The sequence below is a fragment of the Typopeltis vanoorti genome, chromosome 18 (genome assembly GCF_054136105.1).
Source record: "Typopeltis vanoorti isolate ZY-2024b chromosome 18, IOZ_Tvanoo_1.0, whole genome shotgun sequence".
Classification (NCBI taxonomy): Eukaryota; Metazoa; Arthropoda; class Arachnida; order Uropygi; family Thelyphonidae; genus Typopeltis; species Typopeltis vanoorti.
In genome coordinates, this window is record NC_143566.1 from 102,199,412 (window position 1) to 102,227,165 (window position 27,754).

The 27,754-nt window shown below is 35.7% G+C and overlaps 1 protein-coding gene across 3 annotated transcripts in view; it reads left to right on the top strand.

Moving 5' to 3' along the window:
• The window catches only part of LOC150096993 (palmitoyltransferase ZDHHC3), a 150,982-nt gene that overhangs the window by 87,129 nt on the left and 36,099 nt on the right, over positions 1 to 27,754 (top strand). For all 3 annotated transcript variants that reach the window (XM_090408219.1, XM_090408216.1, XM_090408217.1), the window contains 2 exons: positions 5,623 to 5,844; positions 15,965 to 16,046. In XM_090408219.1, coding sequence (XP_090264345.1) covers positions 5,623 to 5,844; positions 15,965 to 16,046 — 304 coding nt within the window. The remainder of the gene's footprint in view (positions 1 to 5,622; positions 5,845 to 15,964; positions 16,047 to 27,754) is intronic.

A 27,754-nucleotide genomic window follows, 5' to 3' on the forward strand; every position in this document is an offset into this window, starting at 1 on the left:
CAGTTTTTGCTATGTGACCTTTGAACTTCAACTTCCATAACTCCAAGGTTTCTCCAAACATAATTCCACAAATATAATATGCCACTGGATATTTCATTGTGCCAAAGTGCATAACTTTATACTTACTAACATTAAACTGATAGCCATTATCATTTGCCCACACTTCGAGCCTATTCAAATCATTCTGCAAGTACTGCATATCAGCTGCATTCCTGATTACCCAACCTTTCTTTGCATCCTCTGCAAACAATTGAACATCTTCTGTTAGATCTTTCCTGATGTCATCATTAATGTTTAGATTGAACAACAATGCTCGATCCAAGAACTTGATCCCTGGAGTACCCAACTGGAAACTTGGGTTTTTCGTCCTGTAAAAAAACTCAAGAAAATCGGCCGTCGAACCCACACTATTTTGAGACATTAAATGTATTGTGTTAGGGTTATGGGCCACCAGATGGCAGCACTTACTAGCTGCCACCTTCGCTGCATGCTGATTAATTAGTGATAGCCTTGGGCAAGCTATCTCTGATTGGCTACCAGTGGAGATTGAACTGCCCACTTAGTCTCCAAAAGTTAGATAGGGCTTAAAAATGGCCTCACCTACCCCCTATACAGGAAAAAAGGCGTTAGCTGATTTTTTTTTTAAATTTTTTTATGATTCTGATATAGTAAAGATGGTGAAAATGATATCAGGATCATGGAATACTGATTGTGAAGACACATTTGAGAATTTGTAGACTGCAGACACTAGCAAACAGGAGAAAGAGGGGTAATATCATTGAGGCTTACAAACTTCTGAAAAGGTTATACAGGATTTCAGTTGATGGAATTTTTCATTTTATCAAGGGTGGAGAAAGGGCAAGAGGGTGTTCTTGGAAACTGAGAATGAATGCCACTAAGAAGGGGGTGAGGGTTAGATTTTTCTCTCATAGTGTGATGCGTGATTGGAATTGATTTCCATTGGATGTTGAGAGTAGCAAACAGAGTGTGAATGAATTCAAGAATAAGTATAATAGCTGGTGCGTGTATATGTGGCCTCCCTCAATGAGTCCCTGACTCCATGGATAACAATAATAATATACTCTAAATAATTTACACAAATTGCCACTTTTATGTTATCAGTTTTTCCAAATATACATATATACATTATAATAAAATATTATATATAATTAAATGTGCATTTTGCTTGAATAAAGTTGAAAAAATACACAGTCATATATAGAAATATTTTCAACCAATACTATAGTGTCTATTCATCATCTTAGGAGCAGCCAAACAAACCATTAAGGTTGGTCAGATGAGTGGCAATATGCTGATTGTGAAAATGAAATTGTGTAATATGAGAATACAAAGGAGAAGTACAGCATCGTGACTTAGAGATTGTCTGGGTAAACAAGGTCTGAGGTACCCAACTGAACAATAAGCCAATAATAGTAAAACTAGAAAGTTGCATGTTATCAATACTAATGTCCATAACTTTATGGGCTCTTGAAAAATTAGATGCTTTGCAAAGAGATGGAGTGATATCAGTGCAACATCCTTGGATTAGCAGAGATGAAAGGTGAAAGAATCGACTTGTCTGAGAATAGCACAAAAAGCAGGGGTTGCATTTCTTCTCAGTGAAAGAGAAGCATTATTAGGATACAAACCACTAAATTATTATTATTACTGCCTCGGGACCTCATAGAGTCAGACTCATCTGGGAGGTCCTTTTATCACACACACAGCTCATCATACCATGCCTTGAACACATTCAAACTAATTGCAAACACCACCTCTCAGGCAAGGCATTCCAATCATTTACAACTCTGCACGAAAAAAACCTACCTCTCTCTCCTCTACTCACACCCTCTTTATACAGTTTCCAGGGATGACCTCTGGTTCTCCCCCGATCTCCCATTCTTTTCTGTAGAACTTCTCCAGCATTGATCTTATAACAACCCCTTACCAACTTGTAGATCTCTATCATATCCCCCCCCCCCCTTCCTCCTGTCCACCAGACTCTGCAAATTACATCTTCTCAATCTTTCCTCATACTCGACATTCCACAGGTCAGAAACTACCTTAATCAGTCTCCTTTGGACCCTTTCCAATCTCTTCATCGTTCTGAAAACCCGATGACCAAATCTGGGCACAATAGTCCATATGTGGCCTAATCAAAGCCTTATACAACAGAACAAGAATCTCCCTACTTCTACACGTCAGTGTCCTCCACATCATTCCCAGAAGCCTTTGTATTGTCTTCGCATTTTGGCTATGTGTCCCCTAAATTTCAGATCCTTATCCACTATCACCCCCAGATCTCTTATTTCTTCCACCTCCAACAATATATCCTCACCAAGCATAAATTCTGCATCCCATCTTTGTTTTCCAAATTTTAAAACCTTACATTTTGCAACATTGAATTCACATCCCCATTTCTGTGCCAAATCACTCAATTTATTCAAGTCTTCTTGTAAGGCCACAACATCTTCATTACCCTTCATGGTTCGTCCCAACTCTGCATCATCTGCAAACAACTGAATATCTCCATCCAAATCTTCATCTATATCGTTAATATAAAAGTTAAACAGTAATGGCCCCAAAACAGACCCTGAGGCACTCCACTAGTGACTTTCCTTTTCCTGGATATTGCTCCCCCATACACAACTTGTTAATACCTATCAGATAGCCAGTCTCCAATCCAATGCACTAATCTAATATCCAACCCCATCTGCTCTAGTTTGATTATCAATTTATCATGAGGTACTCTGTCAAAATCCTTTGCGAAATCTAAGTATATTACTGTGTATCCTTCTCCTCTGTCCAAGGAAGCAGTCACTTTATTGTAATAAGTAAGTAGATTACTAAAATATAACCTCCCTTTAGCAAATCCATGCTGTCCATCAAAGATAATACCATTGTTGTCAACTCAACTCTGGATCCTAGTTCTCACAAGCTTCTCCAACAACTTAACCACAACACCTGACACACAGATAGACCTATAGTTTGATGCACGAGTTCAATCACCTCCTTTATGAAGCGGCACAATCTTGCTCTCCTTCCACTCCTTAGGGACTTGACCGAGTGTGAGACTCGCATTAAAAAAAATGTCAAGACAGGTGTCAACTCCCTGGCACATTCCTTCAGAATACATGGTAATATATTATCAAGTCCCACAGCCTTATTAACATCTAGTTTACTCAACTCTCCATACACCTCTTGCTCACTTACAGTCAGTCTCTCCTACCCATCATCTACTTCTCTCAATCTCTCCATGATGTCACATTCACAAGATTGAAAGACCTTTATGAATTGCTCATTAAGTATCTCCACCACACATTCTGCAACAGCTGTCTTTATACCATTTTCTCCTATCAATGTCATCCTTCCATAATCATTCTTTCTTTTGCTGGCTACATATCAAAAGAACTCTTCTTTTTGGCTTCATTAGCTAACTGCTGTTCATTCCTCTCTTTAGCTACCCTCACCAACCAAGTCACCCTCCTTGCCTGGTCTTTGTAGACCTCATGGAATTGGTTATTTCCACTTCTCTTATGCTGCCTCCAAATGAAATGAAATCTTATGATGCCTCCTAAATGAAAGAATAATAATAGCAATATTTGCAGCAAGACCATTTGATATCACCGAAGTCCAGGTCTATTTGCCCATATCAGAAAATGCTGAAGTAGTTATTCCTTAGCAACTTAAAAGCAATCTTGGAATCAGTATCAGAGAGAGAGAGAGAGAGAGACTAATCATTGGAAGAGATTGAAACCAGACAAATATGTATATTCAATTCCATATGGAAATATGGAATTGAATATACATATTTGGTGTGGAATATCAATAATAATGCTGAGATGCTATGAGATATTGTGGAGAAACAGGGAAATGGTTCCTGACAATGAGGCACAAGACATGGGGACCTAATATCTCTCAACGATCTATCGTGCTCTTGGAAAGAGCAATGAATGCTACAAAGGAGAACATAAAAGAATTTCCATTCTGGTACCTTGAATTGAACTTTCTTTTATGTTCTCCTTTGTAACATTAATTTTTCTTTCCAAAATTGATCAAGATGCTTGGGAGATAATAGGTCCCCATGCCCCGTGCCTCTCATTGTCAGGAACAATCTTTCTGTTTCTCCACACCATTTGAAATTTAGGTGCTGAAATTAAGTGAAGAAGGAAAGAAATATGTGCTAATAATGAACATTGAGGAAAAAAAATGATATTCTGAGAGAAGAGGATAAAGAAGCAAATAAAGGTCAGTGGACATAAGCTGGAAGAGGTTAGGAGTTTCACATACGTAAGGAGTATGTGACAGATATCAAAAATTGGCTAGAAGGAACAAGTCAGTGTTAGGGAGATAAGGAAGCAAACGTAAACCTCCAGGCATGGATAAGCTATGAAAAAGTAGTTTGGGCCTGGATACAAAGCTGAGAATGCTGGAAACATGCATATTCATGAGCACATGTCTATAGATTTGAAAGAATATGCTATAGAAAGGCTTTTACAAGTTGATTGGATGCAAAAGGTAACAATAGAAAAAGTAGGGAGAAAGAATCTAATGCAAGAAATAAAGGAAACAACCTTTTTTTGGACATCTGCAGGATGAGTGACAACAGAAAGATCAAACTTTGATGTTCAGTACAACGGACAGCATAAACAGAAGAGGATAACCCAGATGATAGTGGATAGATAATGTAATGGAGTGGTGTGGAAAGAGTTTGCCAATTTGTAGTGGAAGGGATGGCAGAAAATACTGAAAACTGCATTAGACACCAACAGACATCAGACCAAATTGACATTGATGATTATGTATATCATACAAATTTTATATCTATATATAAGACATATAGATATAAAATTATGTATAGTATGGTACAAAAAAAAAAAAAAAATACTGTATAACTACAACTGAATAGTACTTATATGGGGTGTTGAAGTTCCGTACTTTTTTTTTTTTTCGCCATACCATATATGGAATATATACACAAATGTTTTTGTTTTATTTTACAGTACACTTATACATTTGCTATTTATGTATTGAACCATGGACAACACCTTGAATCTACATGAACAATCTAGAGTTAAATATGTTAAAAGTTAAATAAAATTTGAAAAGCACACAGCAAAAGAATGGCATTCAACTTTGTTGCTTGCATTAACTTTTTGTCCCCTTCCTAGCTTTCAAGCCAATTTAGGTTTCCAATAAGCAGAATAGTGTCTTAAAATTGCCTTCCAAAGTGAAGAATTTTGTGAACTTCCATACTGCAGTGGAATTTGAATCCACAATCTGTATGCTGGAAAGCAGAAACTTGTCACATTTCTAGTTTTTGATATGAAATAAGTCTAGTAGTGGAGACACATATTTCCACTGAAAACTGCAGGTGTTTCTTTATCTACAGAACAGAAAACTAGATATAACTCATTGAATTTATTGCTTTGGTGTTAAACTAAATGCTAGAAAAAGAAAAGAAAACAATATTCTTAATTTGCATATAACTAGCATTTTAATGCTGTTTTAATAATGATATTAAATAAGTTGATTTTAACTAAACACCCCCCCCCCCCCCCAAAAAAAAAAAAAAACATTCTGAAATATTACTTGTTATACTTAGAAAACATTTTTTAACAGGGAGCAGTACCTCGAGGAACAGCTACCAAAGAAATTATTCAGCAGCTTGGTTTGCGTGAAGGCCAAGTTGTATACAAATGTCCAAAATGTTGCAGTATCAAGCCAGAGAGAGCGCATCATTGCAGTGTTTGTCAGCGTTGCATTCGCAAAATGGATCATCATTGCCCCTGGGTGAACAATTGTGTTGGTGAAAATAATCAGAAATATTTTGTCCTGTTTACAGTAAGCATGATAAAAGTTCCTTTTTTATATTTATAATTGACCTATAGATGCTGTTAACAGTTTAAAGCATATATAAAAATAAATCTCAATAGTTTTAAGATATTCTTAATTTCACTTATGGGGTATCATAATAACTCATATAATAATAGCATTTTAATTGTTAAGATATATTGGCTGTATCAAATGTCACAGCTATGAGACTAAACATGCAATGTGGTTTTAGCTAGAACTGCATGCCCTAATAGAGAAAGCAAAAAAAGCATGCATGATACATTATAACCTAATTATAATTAGGTTAAAAGTAAATCAGTGAAATAAAATTCTTTCAATGTTCTTTCCAAATGACTTTCATATCCAGAAAATCAGCATGCAGTAATTTTTATTTAAATTAGTAATTTTCAGGACTTTTTGAAGAGATGTTCACATTTATAGTGGATGTGGCTGAGTAATTTCTGGTGATTCAGTATTCTGTGGTCAGTAGACAAGCATGGGCTGCAAAAGCTAAGGGTAACACACACTTCCAGTTGTCTATCAAATCTCATATTTCTGTACAGATTAATAGATATCCAGAAATCAGAGGGCAAGAGAATGTGGAAATTAATAAGAATGAAGACTGTCTTTTAAAGAGAAGCATTGATAGATTTAAACTGGCTAGAAAAATGTGTAGTTCTCAAAGTTCAACTTTTTTTTTTGAGGCTTCATGCTATTTGTTCAGATGTTTTTGACATACCAGATGAAGATATTAATATTATTACTTGACACCTCCAAGAAGTCAAAGAACTCATTGCAGGAGAGCACTCTATTCTACTCTGCTACACACATCTCGCCGTCTCCCCTACTACTTAATTCTTGAAATGCACACAACGACACTACTACCATCAACATTATCTATTGCCATCCACTAGCAAAACAGTATTTTTTGTCTGTAAATCGCACATGTTTTCATGGCTGATTTTGTCTGTACTTGGGATGAAAAACCAGAGTTTCTTTCTGGGAGGGGAAAAAACCCTGCTTTTCCCCATATAAGATCAGCTAGCTCATCTTTAATCGAAAAAGCTCATATAAAGATTCCTCTCTTCACAGCAAGAATTGAACACAGTTCTTTTCCAATCAAAAGGTGTAATGTTCCACAGTTCTTTAAATTTCACTACTACAGAGGCAGTAGATAGTAATACAAACTGTTCCCTCAAGTTGGAATTTTCTAGAAACATTTCTATAAGTTATGTTTGTAATTGTAATATAGTCAGGTTAAAACAAGACAGATCACTTATGTATTTGAATTTTGCAAATGAAGCATTCTTCGGGAGCATATGTTTTCCCAATGGGCTAATGCTAAATTTTTGTAAGATAAAATGAAAAAGTTCCACATTTATTTATTAAGTGTATGAAATATTACACATTACAAAGCATGTAATTTGTTTTTGCTTGTCATAAATTTTAAGTTAACGTCTAAATTACAAATAAAATCAATTGATTCTTTGGTTGCAAGCAGGAAGTCACTAAAATTTCCTTTGTAGGCTCCTAAGGGGCAGTCTTATATAAGATGTCACACTGATTGCTTCTCAGCTCCACAATCACAGTTTGGGGGAACTGCATTGTCCCATTTGTTAAAAGCATCGGCACATCTACCATGTCCTGTTTTGATTCTATTGAGGGGTGACCAGATTCTACATGGCAATTCAAAACCAAAGGATTTCTTCATGATACATGGCATAGTGTACCACTCTGGTGATTCATCAAACTACTTTGTTGACCAAGCAACATTCATGCAGAAATTGTTTACCAGAAGCACCTCTGCAATTCTTAGTAAAGGTTTTTTTTAGAACAAAATCTATTAATATTAAGGTCTTCAAGGTCAGAGTGAATAGGAAGCTGTTGATTGGACATGATCTTGTATTCTTGAAGTGCATTTGATCTGCATAGGTTTAACGGTGCAGTATTGCTCAAAATTAGGATCCAATAAATAGGAGTTGATTTAATTGTGCCTGAGATCAGGTTCATGGTGTTATTCAATTGTGCATCTACAAATTTCACATGGGCACTATTCATCCAAACTGATGCAAAGTAGACAAGGCAAAGGGCTGAGCACCTCAATGTGTTAACTCTAGCACCCCAAGAAGTGCCACAGAGAGTTTATATTATATTATTTCTCGTTTTCAGTTGTTTTAGAAAGGTGAGTTTTGTACAATAACATCCTGTCAAGGATAACTCCAAGGTATTTAGGATACTGATTGTATGGAAGAAGATTATCTTCAATATAGACTTCTAAAGGCCAATTTGTTGTTAAGGTGAAAGCATTATGTTTCTATTTTAGTTACACTCAGCTTGAGTCTCCATTTGCAAAAATATTTTCCAAGGGAGTTCACATCGGTAGTTAGGATTTCTTCCGTCATTTCAACAGATTTATGTCTAGCTTCTATAGCCCAGTTATCAGCATACCTGAACTATTTTGGAGCATGTATTGAGCATATAAGGAAAATAGTAGTGGAGCTAGCACTGAGCCTTGTGGCAGGCCATTGTTTAGCTTCCTTTGCTTTCTAGTAGGATTTTCCATAATAACTTGAAGTGTTCTATTGGTAGGCATGTTTTTTATAAGGCGAGTAGTGAATCTGGCAAGAAATTTCACCAAGAAGTTTACAGATTAGTCCTTGCCTCCAGATTGTGTCATACGCAGCAGTGAGGTCGATGAACACCACAGATGTTTTTGCAGTCACTGGAAGCCCACCTCTATGTATGAAGTGAGAAAGAACAAGCTCCATTTAGATCGAAAGCCAGCTTTTTCATGGGGAATCCTTTAGAGTAGTGTTGGACTAATCTTATGCTGTAGGAGGTGCTCTAGTAATTATAGCTTGCATTTAGCAAGGCAATGGGTCAATAATTTTGTGGAAGGTTGTTTGATTTCCCAGTCTTTAGAATGGTGATTATGTTCAATCGTTTGAGTGATCGAGTGATGTTTCTAGTCTGTAGGATGTCTTTGAAAAATTGTGCCAGCCATCGTTTAGCATACTTTCTTCCAAGCGATTATTGTGTTGCAAATATTATCTTGGGGATTCCAGAGAGGTGGGAAAATAACTGAAAAGATCCAGTAGAACATAACCAAAATAACTGTTGCAGTTCCATAGAATTTTGTGCATATGAAAACAGAACTATGGAAAGTAGTTTCCATAATTTTAAGACCAGATTGAGGCGAGAACATGATAGAAACATGCAAGTTAGTAAAATTCTGCTGCTTATAGCAAGTGGGATAGAACTTCAGATCACCCTGGAATCTAGAATGTGTGGTTAATTGATTAGGTACCAAAGGAAAATTATTTAAAATTCTGCAATTGTGACACAAACTGAAGGATGTACAGGAAGATGTAAAATTTAATGGAAAATGTATGTTAGTCACACTATATCCACTTATTTGCATCTGTATGATTCAGATCATGAAAAAAATGACATTAAACCAGTGATCAAAATTAAACATGGTGGATTTATTAAGGTATCAAGGATAATAACATCCACTGCGAGTCTTCACGACTCTTACTAAATTGAATAACTGTAACAAATTTGAAGCAGTGCAATAGCTGCATTCTCAGTAGTGAAGCTATAGAACAGTTAAAATACTTCAGCTAATTTATGCACAGTTTTTAATGAAGATGCCAAATTATCCTAATGTTGGCTGTCCTGCTAGAGCTTGCCTTTTACTGCTACGTATGGTTCTGCATCTATGGCTGTTCAGGTCTCACTTATGATGCTGTGGATATTAGTTACAGTATGAAAGACTTTCTTGGGTCTACTCTGCTTTAAGAAACTAAGTTTCAATAGATTTGAAAACACAAAACTTGTCCATCTAGGAACTCTGTCAGTGCAACTGCCAAACATTCCCAATTTGTACCTACTAGGTCATTCTTTTAGGTTGTTCACATTTTTTCTTTGTGTCAGTCACACTCATATGCCTTTCAAATACACATCTATTTTTTTTATTGTTCTCTGAGTATGCCAGTTTGACTTGGAAAAATATACAAAGTAAGAATTAAATTATTTTAAGTTTTAAAAGAAGTAAACCGTGAGTAGACATAACTATACAAATAAATAACGGAAAAACTCACGTAGAAATATTATTTAATAGTATAATTTTCGCCTGTGTGTCACAGGCATCTTCAGTACAATTAGGCACAAAAATTAAACACTAGCTGACAATTCCAAAAAGCGCCACCTAAGTAGCTGGTGTAAGATAACTAAAAAGGTCAATAACTTTCCTAAAAAAAAAATTTAAAAAAAAATAAAAAATAAAAAAAATTTAATACAATAAAAAGTTAGGAAAGATTAGCTGATTTGTAAAGTACTATCTCCCATAAAGGGGATAGACGTAAGCCGTCGGATCTGTTCAAGTTAGGAGAATGAAGTAGAGTTTCACATGCTTCTTTATAAAGGCGTTCCATGAGAAACTGACTTTTGTGAAGAACTCTTGTCTTTCTCCAATGAACTCTGTGTCTAGTGAAGATGGCATGTTCTGCAAGTCCAGACTTTTCAGGTTTAAAGTATTCAATATAAGATTGGTGTTCTTCTAGCCGAATGGAGGCAGATCTTCCCGTTTGTCAGTGGTTTTAAAATTTTTGCTATACGTTCACTGATGCCTTGTATATAAGGGATGGTAATGCGCGTTATTTCCTCTGTGTTTGAAGAGGGAGACATATTAAATCTACTCAAAGTTCTTTTAATGAAGCAATTCTTATAGCCATTAGATAGAAAGGAAGAAGTTATATATCGTATTTCTTTCTGTAAAAGATCGTCTGTAGAACAAAAGGAGTGGGCCCGATGAACCAGTGTTTTAATAGTTCCTGCCTTTTGACTGGGATGGTGATGAGATTCCGCATGGATATAGTGGCCTGTATGAGTCTTCTTTCTATAAACTGAGAAATGTAGGTTACCATCTGGTTGGCGAAGAATTAGAAGATCTAAAAAGGCTAACTGCTTATTTGATTCTACTTCTAGGGTAAACTTGATCCTAGGATGAAATGCGTTTAACTTATTGAGAAATTGTTGAAGTTCATCAGAAGAGCCATTCCATACAGCAAAAATGTCATCGACATATCTGAACCAATGAGTAGGTCTGGGAGAAATATTGTCAAAGATACGTTGTTCAAAATGTTCCATAAAGAAATTAGAGATAGCAGGAGAGAGAGGATTACCCATTGCTGTTCCTTCAATTTGTTGATACAACTTATTTTTAAAAGAAAAATAACCAGAATTTATTACAAAATCAAATAAGTTTACAATGTCTGAAGGAAATTCCTGTTGTAGTAATTCAATACTTTCCGAAAGAGGCACATTTGTAAATAAAGAAACAACATCTAAACTGATCATGATATCAGAAACGTCCAAATGAAGATCTGAAATTTTATTTTTAAAATCCAAAGTATTTTTTATATAAGTATCAGTTCTTCTAGTTGAAGAGGAGAGTAAATTAGATAAAAATTTTGAGATTTCGTAAGTTGGGCAACCTATACAATCTACGACTGGTCTTAACGGAATGCCTGGTTTATGAACTTTTGGAAGACCATACAATCTAGGTGGACGACCGAAGAAGGTTTTAAGTTTTTTCTTTTGATCTTCATTCCATGTAGATACATTATCTATAAGAGAATTAAGTCTCTTCAATTGACTCCGGGTAGGATCCGATGTAAGAGGCCTATAAGTTGAATAGTCGCGAAGTAAAAGAGACATTTTTCTCTCATATTCCTTCCTATCTTGAATCACTACAGCCTTCCCCTTATCAGCTTTCATAATTATTAAATTATTGTTATTCTTCAGTGATTTCAATGCTTTAAATTCAGAGTAAGAAAGATTAGGACGAGGAGGCTTGGCATGAAAAAGAATTTGTGCACATTCAAAACGTAATCTGTTGGCTGTTTTTTGGGGTAAGGATCGAATACCCCTGTCTATGTTATGAAAAAAATCCATAATAGGCACCTTATTCGGCGTAACAGCGAAATCATATCCTTTTGATAAAACAAAACGTTCACAGTCTGATACTTATATAAAAAATACTTTGGATTTTAAAAATAAAATTTCAGATCTTCATTTGGACGTTTCTGATATCATGATCAGTTTAGATGTTGTTTCTTTATTTACAAATGTGCCTCTTTCGGAAAGTATTGAATTACTACAACAGGAATTTCCTTCAGACATTGTAAACTTATTTGATTTTGTAATAAATTCTGGTTATTTTTCTTTTAAAAATAAGTTGTATCAACAAATTGAAGGAACAGCAATGGGTAATCCTCTCTCTCCTGCTATCTCTAATTTCTTTATGGAACATTTTGAACAACGTATCTTTGACAATATTTCTCCCAGACCTACTCATTGGTTCAGATATGTCGATGACATTTTTGCTGTATGGAATGGCTCTTCTGATGAACTTCAACAATTTCTCAATAAGTTAAACGCATTTCATCCTAGGATCAAGTTTACCCTAGAAGTAGAATCAAATAAGCAGTTAGCCTTTTTAGATCTTCTAATTCTTCGCCAACCAGATGGTAACCTACATTTCTCAGTTTATAGAAAGAAGACTCATACAGGCCACTATATCCATGCGGAATCTCATCACCATCCCAGTCAAAAGGCAGGAACTATTAAAACACTGGTTCATCGGGCCCACTCCTTTTGTTCTACAGACGATCTTTTACAGAAAGAAATACGATATATAACTTCTTCCTTTCTATCTAATGGCTATAAGAATTGCTTCATTAAAAGAACTTTGAGTAGATTTAATATGTCTCCCTCTTCAAACACAAAGGAAATAACACGCATTACCATCCCTTATATACAAGGCATCAGTGAACGTATAGCAAAAATTTTAAAACCACTGAATATTTTTGTTGCCTTTCGACCGTTTAGAAAAATCTCCACCTTTCTCGCTTCTCCAAAGGACAAGCTTCCACATCTTAATCATCCAGGTGTCTACCAGATTCCGTGCTCTTGTGGATTATGTTATTTCGGACAAACGGGAAGATCTGCCTCCATTCGGCTAGAAGAACACCAATCTTATATTGAATATTTTAAACCTGAAAAGTCTGGACTTGCAGAACATGCCATCTTCACTAGACACAGAGTTCATTGGAGAAAGACAAGAGTTCTTCACAAAAGTCAGTTTCTCATGGAACGCCTTTATAAAGAAGCATGTGAAACTCTACTTCATTCTCCTAACTTAAACAGATCCGACGGCTTACGTCTATCCCCTTTATGGGAGATAGTACTTTACAAATCAGCTAATCTTTCCTAACTTTTTATTGTATTAATTTTTTTTTTTTTTTTTTTTTTTTTTTTTTTTTTAGGAAAGTTATTGACCTTTTTAGTTATCTTACACCAGCTACTTAGGTGGCGCTTTTTGGAATTGTCAGTTAGTGTTTAATTTTTGTGCCTAATTGTACTGAAGATGCCTGTGACACACAGGCGAAAATTGTACTATTAAATAATATTTCTACGTGAGTTTTTCCGTTATTTATTTGTATAGTTAAATTATTTTAGTGATTATATCCTCTTCATTGTCATCTCCTTCCTAAAAGGAACAGTATTAGTGATAATCAGCATGTAAGCTTGCACAGCAGTAGAGAAATGAACCAAGAACAAGAAATATTTGTTCTGTCAGTTTGCATTTGAAGTGTAAATTGCTAATCACTATACATGCTTCAACAGATTTAGAACTGAGTGGAGTGGGATGAAGGTAATTACTGATGCTAATTCTGATAAAACAGTGACCATTTCAATATCTGTTAAAATATATATATATATTAAATAAATAAAAATGCATATGCCAGAACCTTAAGAAAAATGTGTAAGCAATATGAATCTTGCCCAGAAAAGGTTGTAATCTTCATTTTTTGCTGAAGAGCCATCTTGGCAAAAATCTCATTCAGTTGAATATTGAGAATATTGAGAGCCTCACCTGAAAAAAGGCCACAGTAATAGAAATAGTGAAATTTTTCTTTTGTGATAAAGTTTGAACAAAACAGATTAATTAAAACAATTATATATCATAAATAAAATAACAAAGTAGTTTCTGTTAATAAAGTTACTACAAGATTGGCTGCAACTTGAAGCACTGCGAATATTCATCAATATTCAATGAATATGCCACTTTTTTAAATCATGCATGCTGAAAGACTAGTTTCTCAACTTATTTTTAATAAATTTCATGTTAGAAAATGTTTGTTCACAGAAATGTCCATCTAAAAATTGAAAGAAGCCAAATGCATATCTTCAATTGAAGTAAGGCTCTGCTTGTTTTTCTTTGATGCATGAATTTATGCACATCTTCATGTCATTAGCAGTGACTAGTCTTGCCCTGAGGCTGACCTCTTCTACACTGCAGTTTAGGTCTTCAACAAGAATTGGTTTTTCTTTGACTGTAACTCAAAGAATTCCTTTTCTTTACTGCTAACACACATCCTTTTAGGGGGGGACTGTAGGCAAAAAATAAATTCCATTGTCCAATTTCACTTTTTGAAATTGGCTTATAATGATATTGATATAATGCAGTTAGATAAGGGAAATGACTACTCAGTACTAGTCTTTGCAAAGGCTTTTGACAGGATTGCAGATAGAACTCTGCTGCATAAATTGGAACAAATGAGGATGGATATGAATCTGGTAATTTGAATTTAGAGGATGACTGATGGACAGAATAGTTTCTATCCATCAATCAACCTGTTGGACAGAAACTGGAAGAATCCAGAAGTAGTAGTACAAAGATGTGGTGCACCACAGAATTCTGTACTTGGTTCTTTGTTGTTTAATTTGTGTATCAATGATAAAGGAAATTATTTGACAGGAAATATTCAGTTGTTTGTTGATGATGCAAAACTGGGAAGTGCAATAATAAATGAAGGATGACTTAGATTAGCAGTATGGGCAAAGGTAAATGGCTGCCAGTTTAATGTTGCCAAGTGTAAGGTGATGCACTTTGGAAAGAAGATATCACAGACTGTGTACTGTATTGATGGAACTGAGCTGCGGAAACTGATGAGGCCAGGGACTAATTGTGGACAGGGAGTTGAAGTTTAGAGGGCATATTGCAAAGGTTGCCAAAACAGCATATCAGATTATGTGAATGTTGAACACCCAAGCCAGGATAAAGGAGTTGTTCCCTTTAGAAGGCTTTAATAAGGCCACATCTTTACTACTGTTTGCAGATCCCATGAGAATGAAGACGTAGTGGAGAAGATCCAGAGGCAAGTGATGAAGATTGTGGTAGATCTGTGGAATGTACCCTATGAGAATAAATTGAAGGTTTGTAGGCTTCAAAAACTAGCTGTTAGGCAAAAAAGAGTGACACAAGAGAAGCATACAAGTTATTAAAGGGGTTTTATAGGATTGACAATGAAGATTTTTCAGCATAGCAGGAATAAAGAGAACGAAGGGTCACCCATGGAAATTGTGTCAGCGTGATTGGCAAGGTTGTTAGGACTATAATTTGTGCTTGGAGGGTAGTGAATTGGTGGAATGGGTTGGCAGAGGTGGTTGTGAGTGCTTTGCCAGTGAATGAGAAGAAGCAGTAGGAAGGTATTGCCTGAATACTGGGTTATTGTGTGATGAGACTTCTGACTTCATGGAGATAGATACCTGTATAGTAATAATCTATTCTTTTATTAATAGATTGTTCTCTGTTTTATTAAAAATTAGGCTTTCTCATTCTTTGAGCATTCTAGATAAAGATGCTGACAAAACTTGAGTGAAGAGAGTAACTTCGTTTAAAAGATTTCTATATTCTGTGGTAATATGCCTGCTTCATATGAAAGCAACCTTAAAAACAATTAGGATGACTCTTGAAATCAGGATGAAATTAGGATGAAAAAAAAATCTCTTGATTGCTGTCAAATTTTAGAAATATAATACTTGTTTGTTTCACATATGCTAGTTTTTGTTTACTGTGTCCCTGAAAATGAAGAGCTAAAACTAAATATGAAGAGAAGAAACTCATTTTAGATTTATCAGAAAAATAAAAAAGATTTCATTTTATTGCCTCTAAAATGGGCAATCAAGAAATGCATACACGCGCACGAGTTTGAAATAAATAGAAGAAAATAACTTTCTTTTTTTAAATTTGTGTTTTTTTTTGTTTTTTTTTTTTCAGTTCTATATTGCTGTGATATCATCTCATGCTTTCCTTCTTGCTGTAAGCCATTTTGTTACATGTATCAATAGTGACTGGAACAGTAAGTATCCTGCTATGTTAATTTTATATGTTCTTATACTACACTGGTGTCCAAAATCTAAGGACAAATGCTATTTCTCAGGATTACAACCACAAATTCAGATAAATCAGATTGTGGCAATTTGTATAACTGATGATTTTGAGTAGAAAGCAGGTACACATTCAAATTTTCGAATAGCATGCAAAAGGATCACGGGATAACACTCAACAGGATAAAAGGCAAAAGACTGCGCTAAGCAAATTGTGTTTGAAGGAAGCTCTTTTCATGAAGGAATAAAGTTGCAAACTTTGGATGTCTTGTTATATCTCAAAGGAATCGTCTAGATGATTTCATGTCTGGAAGAATTATTGGAAAGCTATAATATTGCCAGAAAGTTTGAGATCTCACATAGCATTGTATCCAGGCTTTGGGCAGTGTTTCAAAAACCAGACATTCCAGGCATTTGCTAAGAGGCCGTTCTTACTCTACCTTGGAGCATGAAGACAGATTTTTGGTTATATCAGCAAAACATAATCAATGCAACATAGCAGGTCAGCTTATAAGTCTGCTTCATTCAAGCACAGGTATGTGGATATCTTGACAAACTCTGCCAAGACATCTGTGACAAGTAGGCCTATATGCTCGAAAGCTTGTGGTCTGTGTTTGCAGCTCATCATAGAGCAAGTTTTCAGTGGTTTTGTATCCATAAAAATTGGACAAAACACCAATGGCCTAATGTATTCTTTACAGATGAGTCGTTTTAGCCTTTACTTTGATTCTAGACAACACTTGATCTTGCATGAAAGTGGTACTGCTTACCATTGTGAGTATGTTCTTGAAAGGGATAGATATGGCAATGCTGGGATCATGGTGTGGGTAGGCATTATGCATAATGATGCACCAAAGTCTTCAACATACATAATATTCGATTGTCTCGTGGTGCTGTAGGTGAAGAATTCATTTTTATTGATGACAATGCCACACCACATCCTACACAAGCAGTCTAGATACTTCTGGAGAAAAGGATATTAATCGAATTGAGTGGCCAGCATTCTCCCCAGATCCCAACCCCATAGAACATGTTTAGGATGCAACAGTGAGATGCATTGCTGCTCGAAATTCCCCTCCAGAAAACGAAAAAAAAAAAAGGCCTTATCCTTGCTCTGAAGGGGGGGGGGGGGGGAATGGGCCAGTTTTCCTCAAGAACTTCTGATTCACTTGGTGCTAAGCATGGTGATGCATCCTAAACATGTTCTATGCATCCCTGAACTGTGATGCAGCTCTCATAACGTCGTATGAGAGCTGCATCACAGTTCAGGGTGAACATATTTCATACTGAAAGATCTCTAATCTTTAGAGGTACTTGTGGCATAATTAAAATTAATAACTTAACACATATAAAACCAAGAGTAATAACTTTAATGAATTAAAGGTACAAATATTTCGTACTGAAAGTAACAGTACATCATCAGTGTAGAACAAATAGTTAAAGGAATGGAATACAAAGTGCAGAACAGTCGGTGGATTACCAATTAAATTGTTGCCACATCCAGAAGATTAATATTAATAAAATATTATTAAATAATTCTTAAAAACTATTTCATTGATGGTTGCATAAGATGAGAATCTCCCAAACTTTTGGGAGAGAGAGAGAGAGAGACGGTCATTTCGATTCAAATTCGACCGATGTAAAAGGGCTTCACAACTTTCTTTAGAAAGGCGTTCATATTTAAACCTTCACCTGTGGAGAAGACAAGCTTTATCCCACTGGATATTATGTTTAGTGTCAATGCTACGTTGTGTTAGGTTTCATGTATTTGATATAATACTGATGTTCTTTCATTCTTTTTTCCACAGAACGGCCTGTTTGTCCAAAGTATGATTAATTACATTCACATGGTATCTGGTAAACACCAGCTAATGATAGAGGTGCCAATTTGTCTTTTGTAGATGGCAACAAGTGAGAAATTTTTTGATAGGAAAATATGTGGGAATAAGATGATTGAAAATTCTGCCAGTAGGTTCTGAGATGCCTGAAATATGAGTGATTGGAACTCTGTGGTCTGAAGAAGAATCCTGAGGTGTTGGAACATAGGAGTCAATTATCTGCTGGATTTGATTAGGGTTGTAATCATTAGATTCTATTAACTTTTTTATAGTGAAAAGTTCTTGTTGTAAGCTTAATGGGGAGGAGCACACTTTATGTGCTCTATTAATTAAAGATTTGATAATGCCGATTTTTTGAGAGGTGTGATGAGCTGACTTTTAATCTCAGAATCTATTGGCTGAATTTTGAAGAAGTATCATCTTATTCCCACATATTTTCCTATCAAAAAAAATTTCTCACTTGTTCCCATCTACAAAAGATAAACTGGCACCTCTATCATTAGCTGGTTTACCAGATACCATGTGAATGTAATTTATCATACTTTGGACAAACAGGCTGTTCTGTGGAAAAAAGAATGAAAGAACATCAGTATTATATCAAATACATGAAACCTTATGAAATCTAGCACAACATAGCATTGACACTAAACATAATATCCAGTGGGATAAAGCTCGTCTTCCCCACAGATTATTATTAGTATTATTCAGGCCTCCAAGGAGTCAAAAGACTCATCGAAGGAGGTCCTTCCTAAGACATAAAGTCTGTCAAGACTCTGGAAGTTTCGTAACTTCCAGGGATGGCCTCTTATCATCACTCCTTCCCGCTGTTCAACCAAGTCTCAATCATATCACCTCTCCTTCTTCTATCCACCAAACTCTGCAGTCCACATTCTCTCAGCCGATCCTCATAACTATCCTTGTACAGTCCTGAAACCATCTTTGTCATCCGTCTTTGTATCCTTTCCACAGTTAATTTATCTCCTTCAAATCCTGGGGACCAAATCTGAGAACAATAGTCCAAGTGTGGTCTGATCAGAGACTTATACAACGGAATGATAACCCTCTTATCTCTGCAGGTCAGTGTCCTTCTCATAATAGCAGCAATCCTCTGTGTTACCTTCACCACCTTTGCAATATGTCCCCTAAACTTCAGGTTTCTATCAATCATCAACCCAGATCTCTTGTCTCCCCTACTTCCTCCAGTATAACTCCTCCCATAGAGTATGCAGCATCCCATCGATGCTTCCCAAACCTCAAGACCTTACATTTTGCTGCATTAAACTGACACCCCCATTCATTTGCCCATCTATCTAGCTTATTTAAATCCTCTTGCAGGGCTACCACATCTGCACTATTACTAATAATCCTTCCCAGCTTCGCATCATCTGCAAACAACTGAATATCCCCCTGCAATCCACTGGCTATGTTATTGATATAAAGGTTAAACAATATAGGTCCTAGTACTGAGCCCTGTGAGACCCCACTTGTAACCCTCTGCCTCCTGGAAACTGCTCCACCATACACAACTCTCTGATACCTATCAGACAGCCAATCCTGAATCCAGTTGACCAATCTGACATCCAGACCCATGTGCTGCAACTTAAATATCAGCTTGTCATGTGGCACCCTGTCAAATGCCTTCGCCAAGTCTAAGAAAATTGCAGTATATGCCTTTCCCTCATCTAATGTTCTTGAAACTTTATTATAAAAGGCTAGCATATTGCTAAAACAAGAGCATCCTTTCACAAATCCATGTTGATTCTCACAGATAACATTACCCTCATCTGCCCAATGCTGTATACGGTCCCTCACTACTTTCTCCAAGATTTTAACTACTGATGACACACAGACTGGCCTATAATTAGACACTTCCAGTCTGTTACCACCCTTATGCAATGGCACTATCTTACCTTCCTTCCATTCCCTGGGCACCTTTGCCAAAGCCAGACTTTCATTGAAAAGCCACGTTAAAAGCACTGTCAATTCCCTAGCACATTCTCTCAAAACTCGTGGTGAAATACCATCCAGTCCCACAGCTTTACTGACATCCAGAGTACTCAGTATCTGAAACACACTCTCCTCTTGTACCTCCAGACTTCGAACCAGTCCTATCCCTCTAGCATTAAAACTGACTCCTCTACGATGAAATACTCCAAGATGCATGTTTAAATATGAATGCCTTTTTAAAGAAAGTTGCAAAGCCCTTTTACATCGGCCAAATTTGAATCAAAATGACTGTCTCTCTCTTCCAAAAGTTAGGGAGATTCTCATCTTATGCAACCATCAATGAAATAGTTTTTAAGAATTATTTAATAATATTTTATTAATATTGATCTTCTGGCATGCGGCAACAATTTAATTAGTAATTCACTGACTGTTCTGTACTTTGTTCCATTCCTTTAACTGTTTGTTCTACACTGATGATGTACTGTTACTTTCAGTACGAAATATTTGTACCTATAATTCATTAAAGTTATTACTGTTGGTTTTATATGTGTTAAGTTATTAATGAAAGATCTCTCTGCATAGTTATCTGTAAGCACTATACGTTACTTCTTAACTAAGTTTTTAGGAAATTTGTAACTTTTGCCAAAAAATGTATCGCAATTTAATTTGTATGAAATTTATAACACATTCTTTGTGTAATATAATTTATTAGACTGCTGGCAGTAAATTTATGTCCACATTTGGCTGTATTCATGAAATTTTTTCACATATATGTAAAAATGTAGTTCATCCTTAGCTTTTCAACACCAGTGTATATTAAAGTTGGATAAAATATTGCTGCTGAAAGAAGCAAACCTAGCAGTTTTTTTGCTAATCTCATGACTTATTTACTGCATTTGTTTAAGTTTAATAATGGGTAGATGGTTTAAAACAAATTGTACTTTCCAAAAACACATTCATTTTGCCACTTTCCAGCATATAAACACTATTTTGTTGAAATTTATTCTTTTAATCAGATAGTTTTCTCAGAGTATATGTTTGCAAACAGTAAATTAAATTTCAATTATTCCTTTAATCTAGTGCTTTAAAGTAACTTTCTTTTGCATGAATAATTGGTAGTCATTTATTAGATGCATTAAAGTAGCATTTTTGGGGTGCTTAAGGGTCAAAGCTGTGTAACTGAGAGGAGACCTCCACATAGCCTTTAAAGGAATCCGAAGAACCAACCAGAGCTTCTGACCTAATGTCCAATCCTCACCTTCTCGTGGTACACCCTGTTGGGTATCTACCTGGATACTGAACAAATGAGGATGGGCTGGCAATTTGGGATTTAGCTGACCAAATTTTATTCTTATTGGCTTAAACCAATATACAAAATGATGGTACAACATTGCAAAATTTCATGCCCGCTGGGATGTCGCTGGTTAAACAAGGCCCCATTGTTTTTGCCAGGGAACCAGGGCGACCAGCGAAAAGTCAGCTACTGGAACAAATCTGAAAACACACCCCAACTCAATATCATCAGAGTTAAAGATCGCTACTATCAACATAAGAAGCCTGAATGGCAAAGAAATGGAGCTGGCTGAGGAATTAGATAAGTACCAGATCGACATAATAGGGGTGACTGAAACAAAAAGACAAAAACTGGTGAAATCTTTCTGAGCAATAAATACAAAATGTTATATTCACGCAATGACAATCAAGGAAAAGAAGGAGCAGCCATAGTATTCACCACAAAATACGAGGCTAATCTTCTTGAATGGCAGGCAGTCTCAAGTAGAGTGATGTGGGCAAATATGAGAATGGAGAACTGGACAATGAGACTTATTTGTGCTTATGGTCCCACAGAAGGTTCTACTAAGGTAGAAGTGGAAGAATTTTTGAGGCTTTAGAAAAAGCAACTGACACAATGAAAAAGGAAAAGTTGGTCCTTGTTGGGGATCTAAATAACAGAGTAGGAAATGATTGTCAGACATACAAAAATATTTTGGGAAAATTTGGAGAAAAGAGCAACGCTAATAATAATGGCAAATATCTGTTGGATTTATGCTCAGGACATGGACTAGTTATTACTAACACCATGTTCCAACATAAAAATGTGCACAAATTCACATGGAGAGAAGAGGCAAGGAATAAGAAAGGTCTCATTGACTATGTTATTGTTGATAGTGATGGTTTCTCCCTGGTGCAGGACACCAGAGTGTACAGAGGATTTGAAATTGGAAGTGCTCACTATTTAGTCTTGAGCAGGATAAAATTGAATTTCATATTGAAAAGAATAACATGTAAAAAAGTTTTAAAACGAATAAAAGTTCAGTAGATCTCAGATATGAACTGTAGACTAAAATATACAAAGATTATTGAAGAAAAAATGAAAGAGTTTGAGAACAGGAACCAAACCTTGGTGATTCAGTGGAAAGCCTTGAAGAAAACCCTGATTGATTCATCTAGAGAAGTATGTGATGAAGTTGTCTGCAAGGATAGAAAAATTGGAACTCCATGGTGGACACAGGAAGTTAAAGAAGCACTGAAGGAAAAGAAGAAAGCATATCAAAAGTTACTGGGAAATAAGTCAGCTTGTGCTCTTAGAGAATACAGAGACAAATGTAAGAAGGCTAAACACTGTGTAAAACTAGTTAAACAAAAGTCATGGGAGGACTTTGGCAAGAACATAGAAAATAAATATCAAAAAGGTGGCAAAATATTCTGGAGGTTGTTGAAGAAGCTTAGGACTGGAGGAAAGAGTGCTGTAAAAGGACTAAGAGATGATATAGGTGACATGAAAATGGGAGAAAAAGATATCCTCGAAGTATAGAGTAATTACTTCAAAAATTGCTAAATGAAACAAGCAGTGATGCACAGTGGTAAAAAAAACACTCAACAGGCATACAGTCAGGAATACATATCCATACTTAAAGTAAGTAGAAAAAGCCATCAAAGGCTTGAAATAGCAGAAGAAGATGATATTCGACCAGAAATGCTGAAGTATGGTGGTATAAAAGTCTTACAGTGGCTGCACTGCATAGTTCACAATGTCTGGACAGAGGGACGATATCCTGATGATTGGAGTAGAGCTCTCATAGTACCCATATATAAAAAAGGAAATAAAACTGAATGTGAGAATTTCAGATGTATTTCCCTACTGAGTGTTCCTGGTGAGATGTATGCAAGTATACTTGAGAAATGGTTGAGAAGAATTGTGGAAGAAAAGCTTGGTGAAGAACAAGCTGGATTCAGGTCAAATAGAGGCTGTCAGGATCAATCTTCACTTTACAACAAATAGTGGAGAAATCATGGGAGTATAACAAAGATCTGTATTTAAGTTTTGTCAATTTGGAAAAGGCATATGACAAGGTGCCAAGAGAGAAGCTATTCAATACGCTACAGTTATATGGTGTCAATGGGGCATTATATCAAGCAATACTTGGTCTTTATTTGAGTTGTAGATCAGCAGTTAGAATTGAAGGAAGTACAGGAAGATGGTTTAATGTTAAATCTGGTGTGAGACAAGGATGTACATTATCCCCTCTGTTATTCATTATCTATATGGATCACATTATGAAGGAAAGTAGTATTAAACCTGATATCAAAATTGGAGATGTTAATGTCAGCTCTTTGCTTTATGCGGATGATGTTATACTTCTAAATAAATCCGCTACAAGTCTGCAAGATTCTCTGACTAAAATGAATTGCTATTGCAATAGATATGGTATGAAGGTCAGCAATAAAAAGACAAAGACATTGAAATTGGGCAGAATCGTTGAAAATGTCAACTGTGTTGTGAATGGAGAACCTGTGTAACAAGTAAAACATTTCAGCTAGTTTAGCACGATTTTTAGTGAAGATTGTAAATTAAATATAGAAATAGACAACAGAATCAACAAAGCTGGTATGGTAGGAAGTCAATTGAATAAATTTATATGAAATAAGAGAGAAATTAGTCAGAATACTAAATTAGCTGTATACAAGACAGAGTTCAAACCAGTTTTAACTTATGGATCTGAGAGCTGGGTCAGAAGTAAAACACTTGACCAAAGACTAGAGACTGCAGATATGAGAGTCCTAAGAAAGATTAGAGGCATGAACAGATGGCATCAATGGCAATATCATATTAAAAACGATGATATTAGGAAAGAACTTGACATTATCCGCATCCAGGAATGCGTTAGCAGAGCTAATCTCAGGTGGTCACTTAAACAGAGTGGGCGAGGAAAGATTAGCAAAACAAGTGTTCTCTACCAGGTTGGCAGGAAAACGACCCAGAGGAAGACCAAGATATAGGTGGATTGATACGGTACAAAGTGCCTTAGATGATAGAAATATAAGATCTGATAATGTTGTAGTCTTGACAAGTAACAGACTGATTTAGAGGAAAATTGTAGATAGGAAGTTAGTAATGATGTAAATTTTTCATGTAGTACTGTCATATCCTGTACATCCCTTGAGAGTACGTCAGGAATTTGATGATGAAGGATTTTATAGGATAGATGCAGGGGAAATGTTTCAGCATTTGACTAGAGGGACCAGAACAAGGGTCATCCCTGGAATTTGAATAAAGGTGTAGTCCGTATAGGTGTGAGGACTAGATTTTTTGCTTGGGGAGTGGTGAATGGGTTGCTAGAGCCAGTTGAGTGCTTTTTCTGTTAATGGGTTCAAGGAGAGGTATGATAGATTGGGTCTCCCATGATTAGTCTTCAGACTCCATGGAGGTGCCCATGTTATAATAATAAAACCAACATCACTGGAAGTTAAAATCACTGGATAATGATTAACTTACTTTGGCCACGTCATGCATGCCAACTCACTAGAGAAGTCTGTGATGTTGGGAATGGTCAGTGAAACCAGAAGAAGGAAACTAACAAAGAACAAGATGGCTTGACACCATTCAAGCAGATACCAACATGAACATGAAACAACTGAAAGAAGCAGTGCTTGACAGGACAACATGGAGAACACTTGCCTACAAAGTCATCAAGAGTCGGACACAACTGAATGGTTAAATCATCATAAGCAGTTTTCTCTTGCATTTTATAGAACAACCCCATACACCATCCAGCAGCACTGCCCACTGCAACCTGATAATACTATCACCTTTGCCTGTGACTGCATATTGAATATTCATAGCTAATCATATCTGAGGGCCTTTTCCCTATATGCAACCTGGCACTTGCTAATTAGCTGAGACTCGTCCTGAACTTGGTGTCCACTTGGTGAACTTGGTGTCCAAAAATGTTTAACAATAGTACAAAATAATTTACAAAATTTTATAATTATTAGTCAAGGATTTAGATGTGAACTGTAGGCTCGAGTATAGAAATATTGTTGTAGATAGGGTGAAGGAGATTGTAAACAAGAACTAGACCTTGGTGATCCCCTCCTCAACAGTTTAATAGACCATTTAGATCTAATGCTACCATCACTGGGTTTCTTCATCTGTCTCTGTGATACACTGTATCTGGCGTAAAGTATTCATCCAACTGTTTTAGGTCTTTCATACCACATCCATCCATTGTGATTAGGCCTTTTTGTGGTTCTTTTCTTGTTAATCTTATTTGTAAGCACTTATTTGATTAACTAGTCATCTGGTTTCCAAATATGACCACTCAGTTATCTTACTTCATTATAAATGATAGAATGTTGGGCCTTTGAAACAGGTTTTGTGGTTTCTCATATCTTCATTCATAAAGTCCAATATTTTGATTATATGATTATCTAAAAATTTTTCTCAGTACTTTTCTTTCAGATGCAATATGTTTTTTTATTATCTCTGTTTGTTGTTGACTGTTTCACAACTGTAAGTTAATATTCATTCTGGATAGCTTAAATAGTCTTTCTTTCCATTTTCTTGATAATATTCCTGATTTTGGAAGTTGCAAAATTGAAAAATATCTATGATTGATCTCTTGAGGCATATCATTGTAGGTGTTGATATCGACTCCTAGATAATTAAAATTATCCACTCCACTTGCTCAAAGATATAATTATCAACAACCTGACAAGAGTCTCCAAGAATAACAATGTCATCAGCATAAGCCAATAGAATATTCTTCCCATTCAGTTCCCCTCCTTTGTTCATTTGGGTGTTTAAGGACTTTTCAAATGCCTAGGTTGAACAAGGTTGGTGAAAGAGCATCTCCTTGACAAAGTTCAGATTTTATTTCAAAACTTGATTAATGTTCCTGTAGAAAATATACAACATACCTTTCAGAAGATATAGCATTTATATAGTTGAATCTTGTATATTTTTCTTTTGTGGTATTTAAAAGGTCTCTTTGCATCCCATAGTGTGTTCTGATATGTGATGTTCATGTGCTTGTTTATAGTCCACAAATACCAATTGTCATTCTTTATCAAATTCATAATGTTTTTCTAACAATTGTCAGAGCATGAAAACATAATAATCAGTTGTCAACTTTCCCTTGCAGAAGTTGCAGTCTCCTGTAATGTTTGAAATATATACATTATTTTTCAGATCAGTGTAGATATTTTGTAGCAAGTGTTCAAGAGGGGAGATATCTCTATAGTTACTTGTGGGATCTCCTTTTCTAAAAAAACAGGACACAGTATGACTGTTTACATTCAACTGGGATTTTTTTTTCCCATGTTTGCTTGATGAGTTCATAAATCTCAATTAGTGAAGGTTTTCTTCATTAAAAAGAAATTCTACAATTTTATTTTCACCATTGCGTTATTATTTTTAGTGCTTTAATAATGTTATCAACTTCAGAGATTGTTCGTCAGTTATGGGTTCTTAAAATTTTTCTTCTAAACGTTGTACCTCTGTAAGGTTTTCATCTGATGGTGATAGTGGTTTGTTTAGCAGTCTCTCAAATACTGTCTGAATTCCTCAACAATTTCTTTTTCTTGGATAATTAAATCTCCTTGGTTATTATTCAGTATTGGTTTGTGATTTATATCCCCTTAAGTATTCCATTGCTGTCTCTCTGAAGAACCTCTCTGAATTATTGAAGAAATTGAAAATAATTTTTAATATGAAATATTACCATGCAATGGTCATCATCTGCATCAGCTCCTCTGTAAGTATGGATGTTTCTTATGCATATCTTCATCATCAAATTCCTGCCATGTACCCTCAAAGGGTGTACAGGATTATGATAGTACTACATGAAAAATTTATATCATTACTAACTTCCTATCTACAATTTTCCTCCAAATCAGTTTGTTACCTGTCAAGACTCCAACATTATCAGATCTTATATCAATCCACCTATATCTTGGTCTTTCTGCTGCCAACCTGGTAGAGAACGCTTGTTTTGCTAATTTTTCCTCGCCCATTCTGTTTAAGTGACCATACCACCTGAGATTAGCTATGCTAATGCATTCCTGAATGCTGACAATATCATATTGCCATTGATGCCATCTGTTCATGCCCCTAATCTTTCTCAGGACTCTCATATCTGCAGTCTCCAGTCTTTGGTCAAGTGCTTTACTTCTGACTCAGCTCTCATATCCATAAGTTAAAATTGGTTTGAACACTGTCTTGTATACAGCTAATTTAGTGTTTTGATTAATTTCTCTCTTATTCCATATAAATTTATTCAGTTGACTTCCTACCATACCAGCTTTGCTGATTCTGTTGTCTGTTTCCATATTTAACTTACCATCTTCACTAAAAATCGTGCCAAAGTAGCTGAAATGTTTCAACATGTTCTATAGGTTCTCCATTCACAATGCAGTTGATATTTTGAATGCTTCTGCCTATTTTCATTGTCTTTGTCTTGCTATTGCTGACCTTCATGCCATATCTCTTACAACAGTTATTCAATTTAGTCAGGGAATCTTGCAGACTTGTAGCAGATTTATTTAGAAGTATAACATCGTTTCCATAAAGCAAAGAGCTGATATTAACATCTCCAATTTTGATATCAGATTTA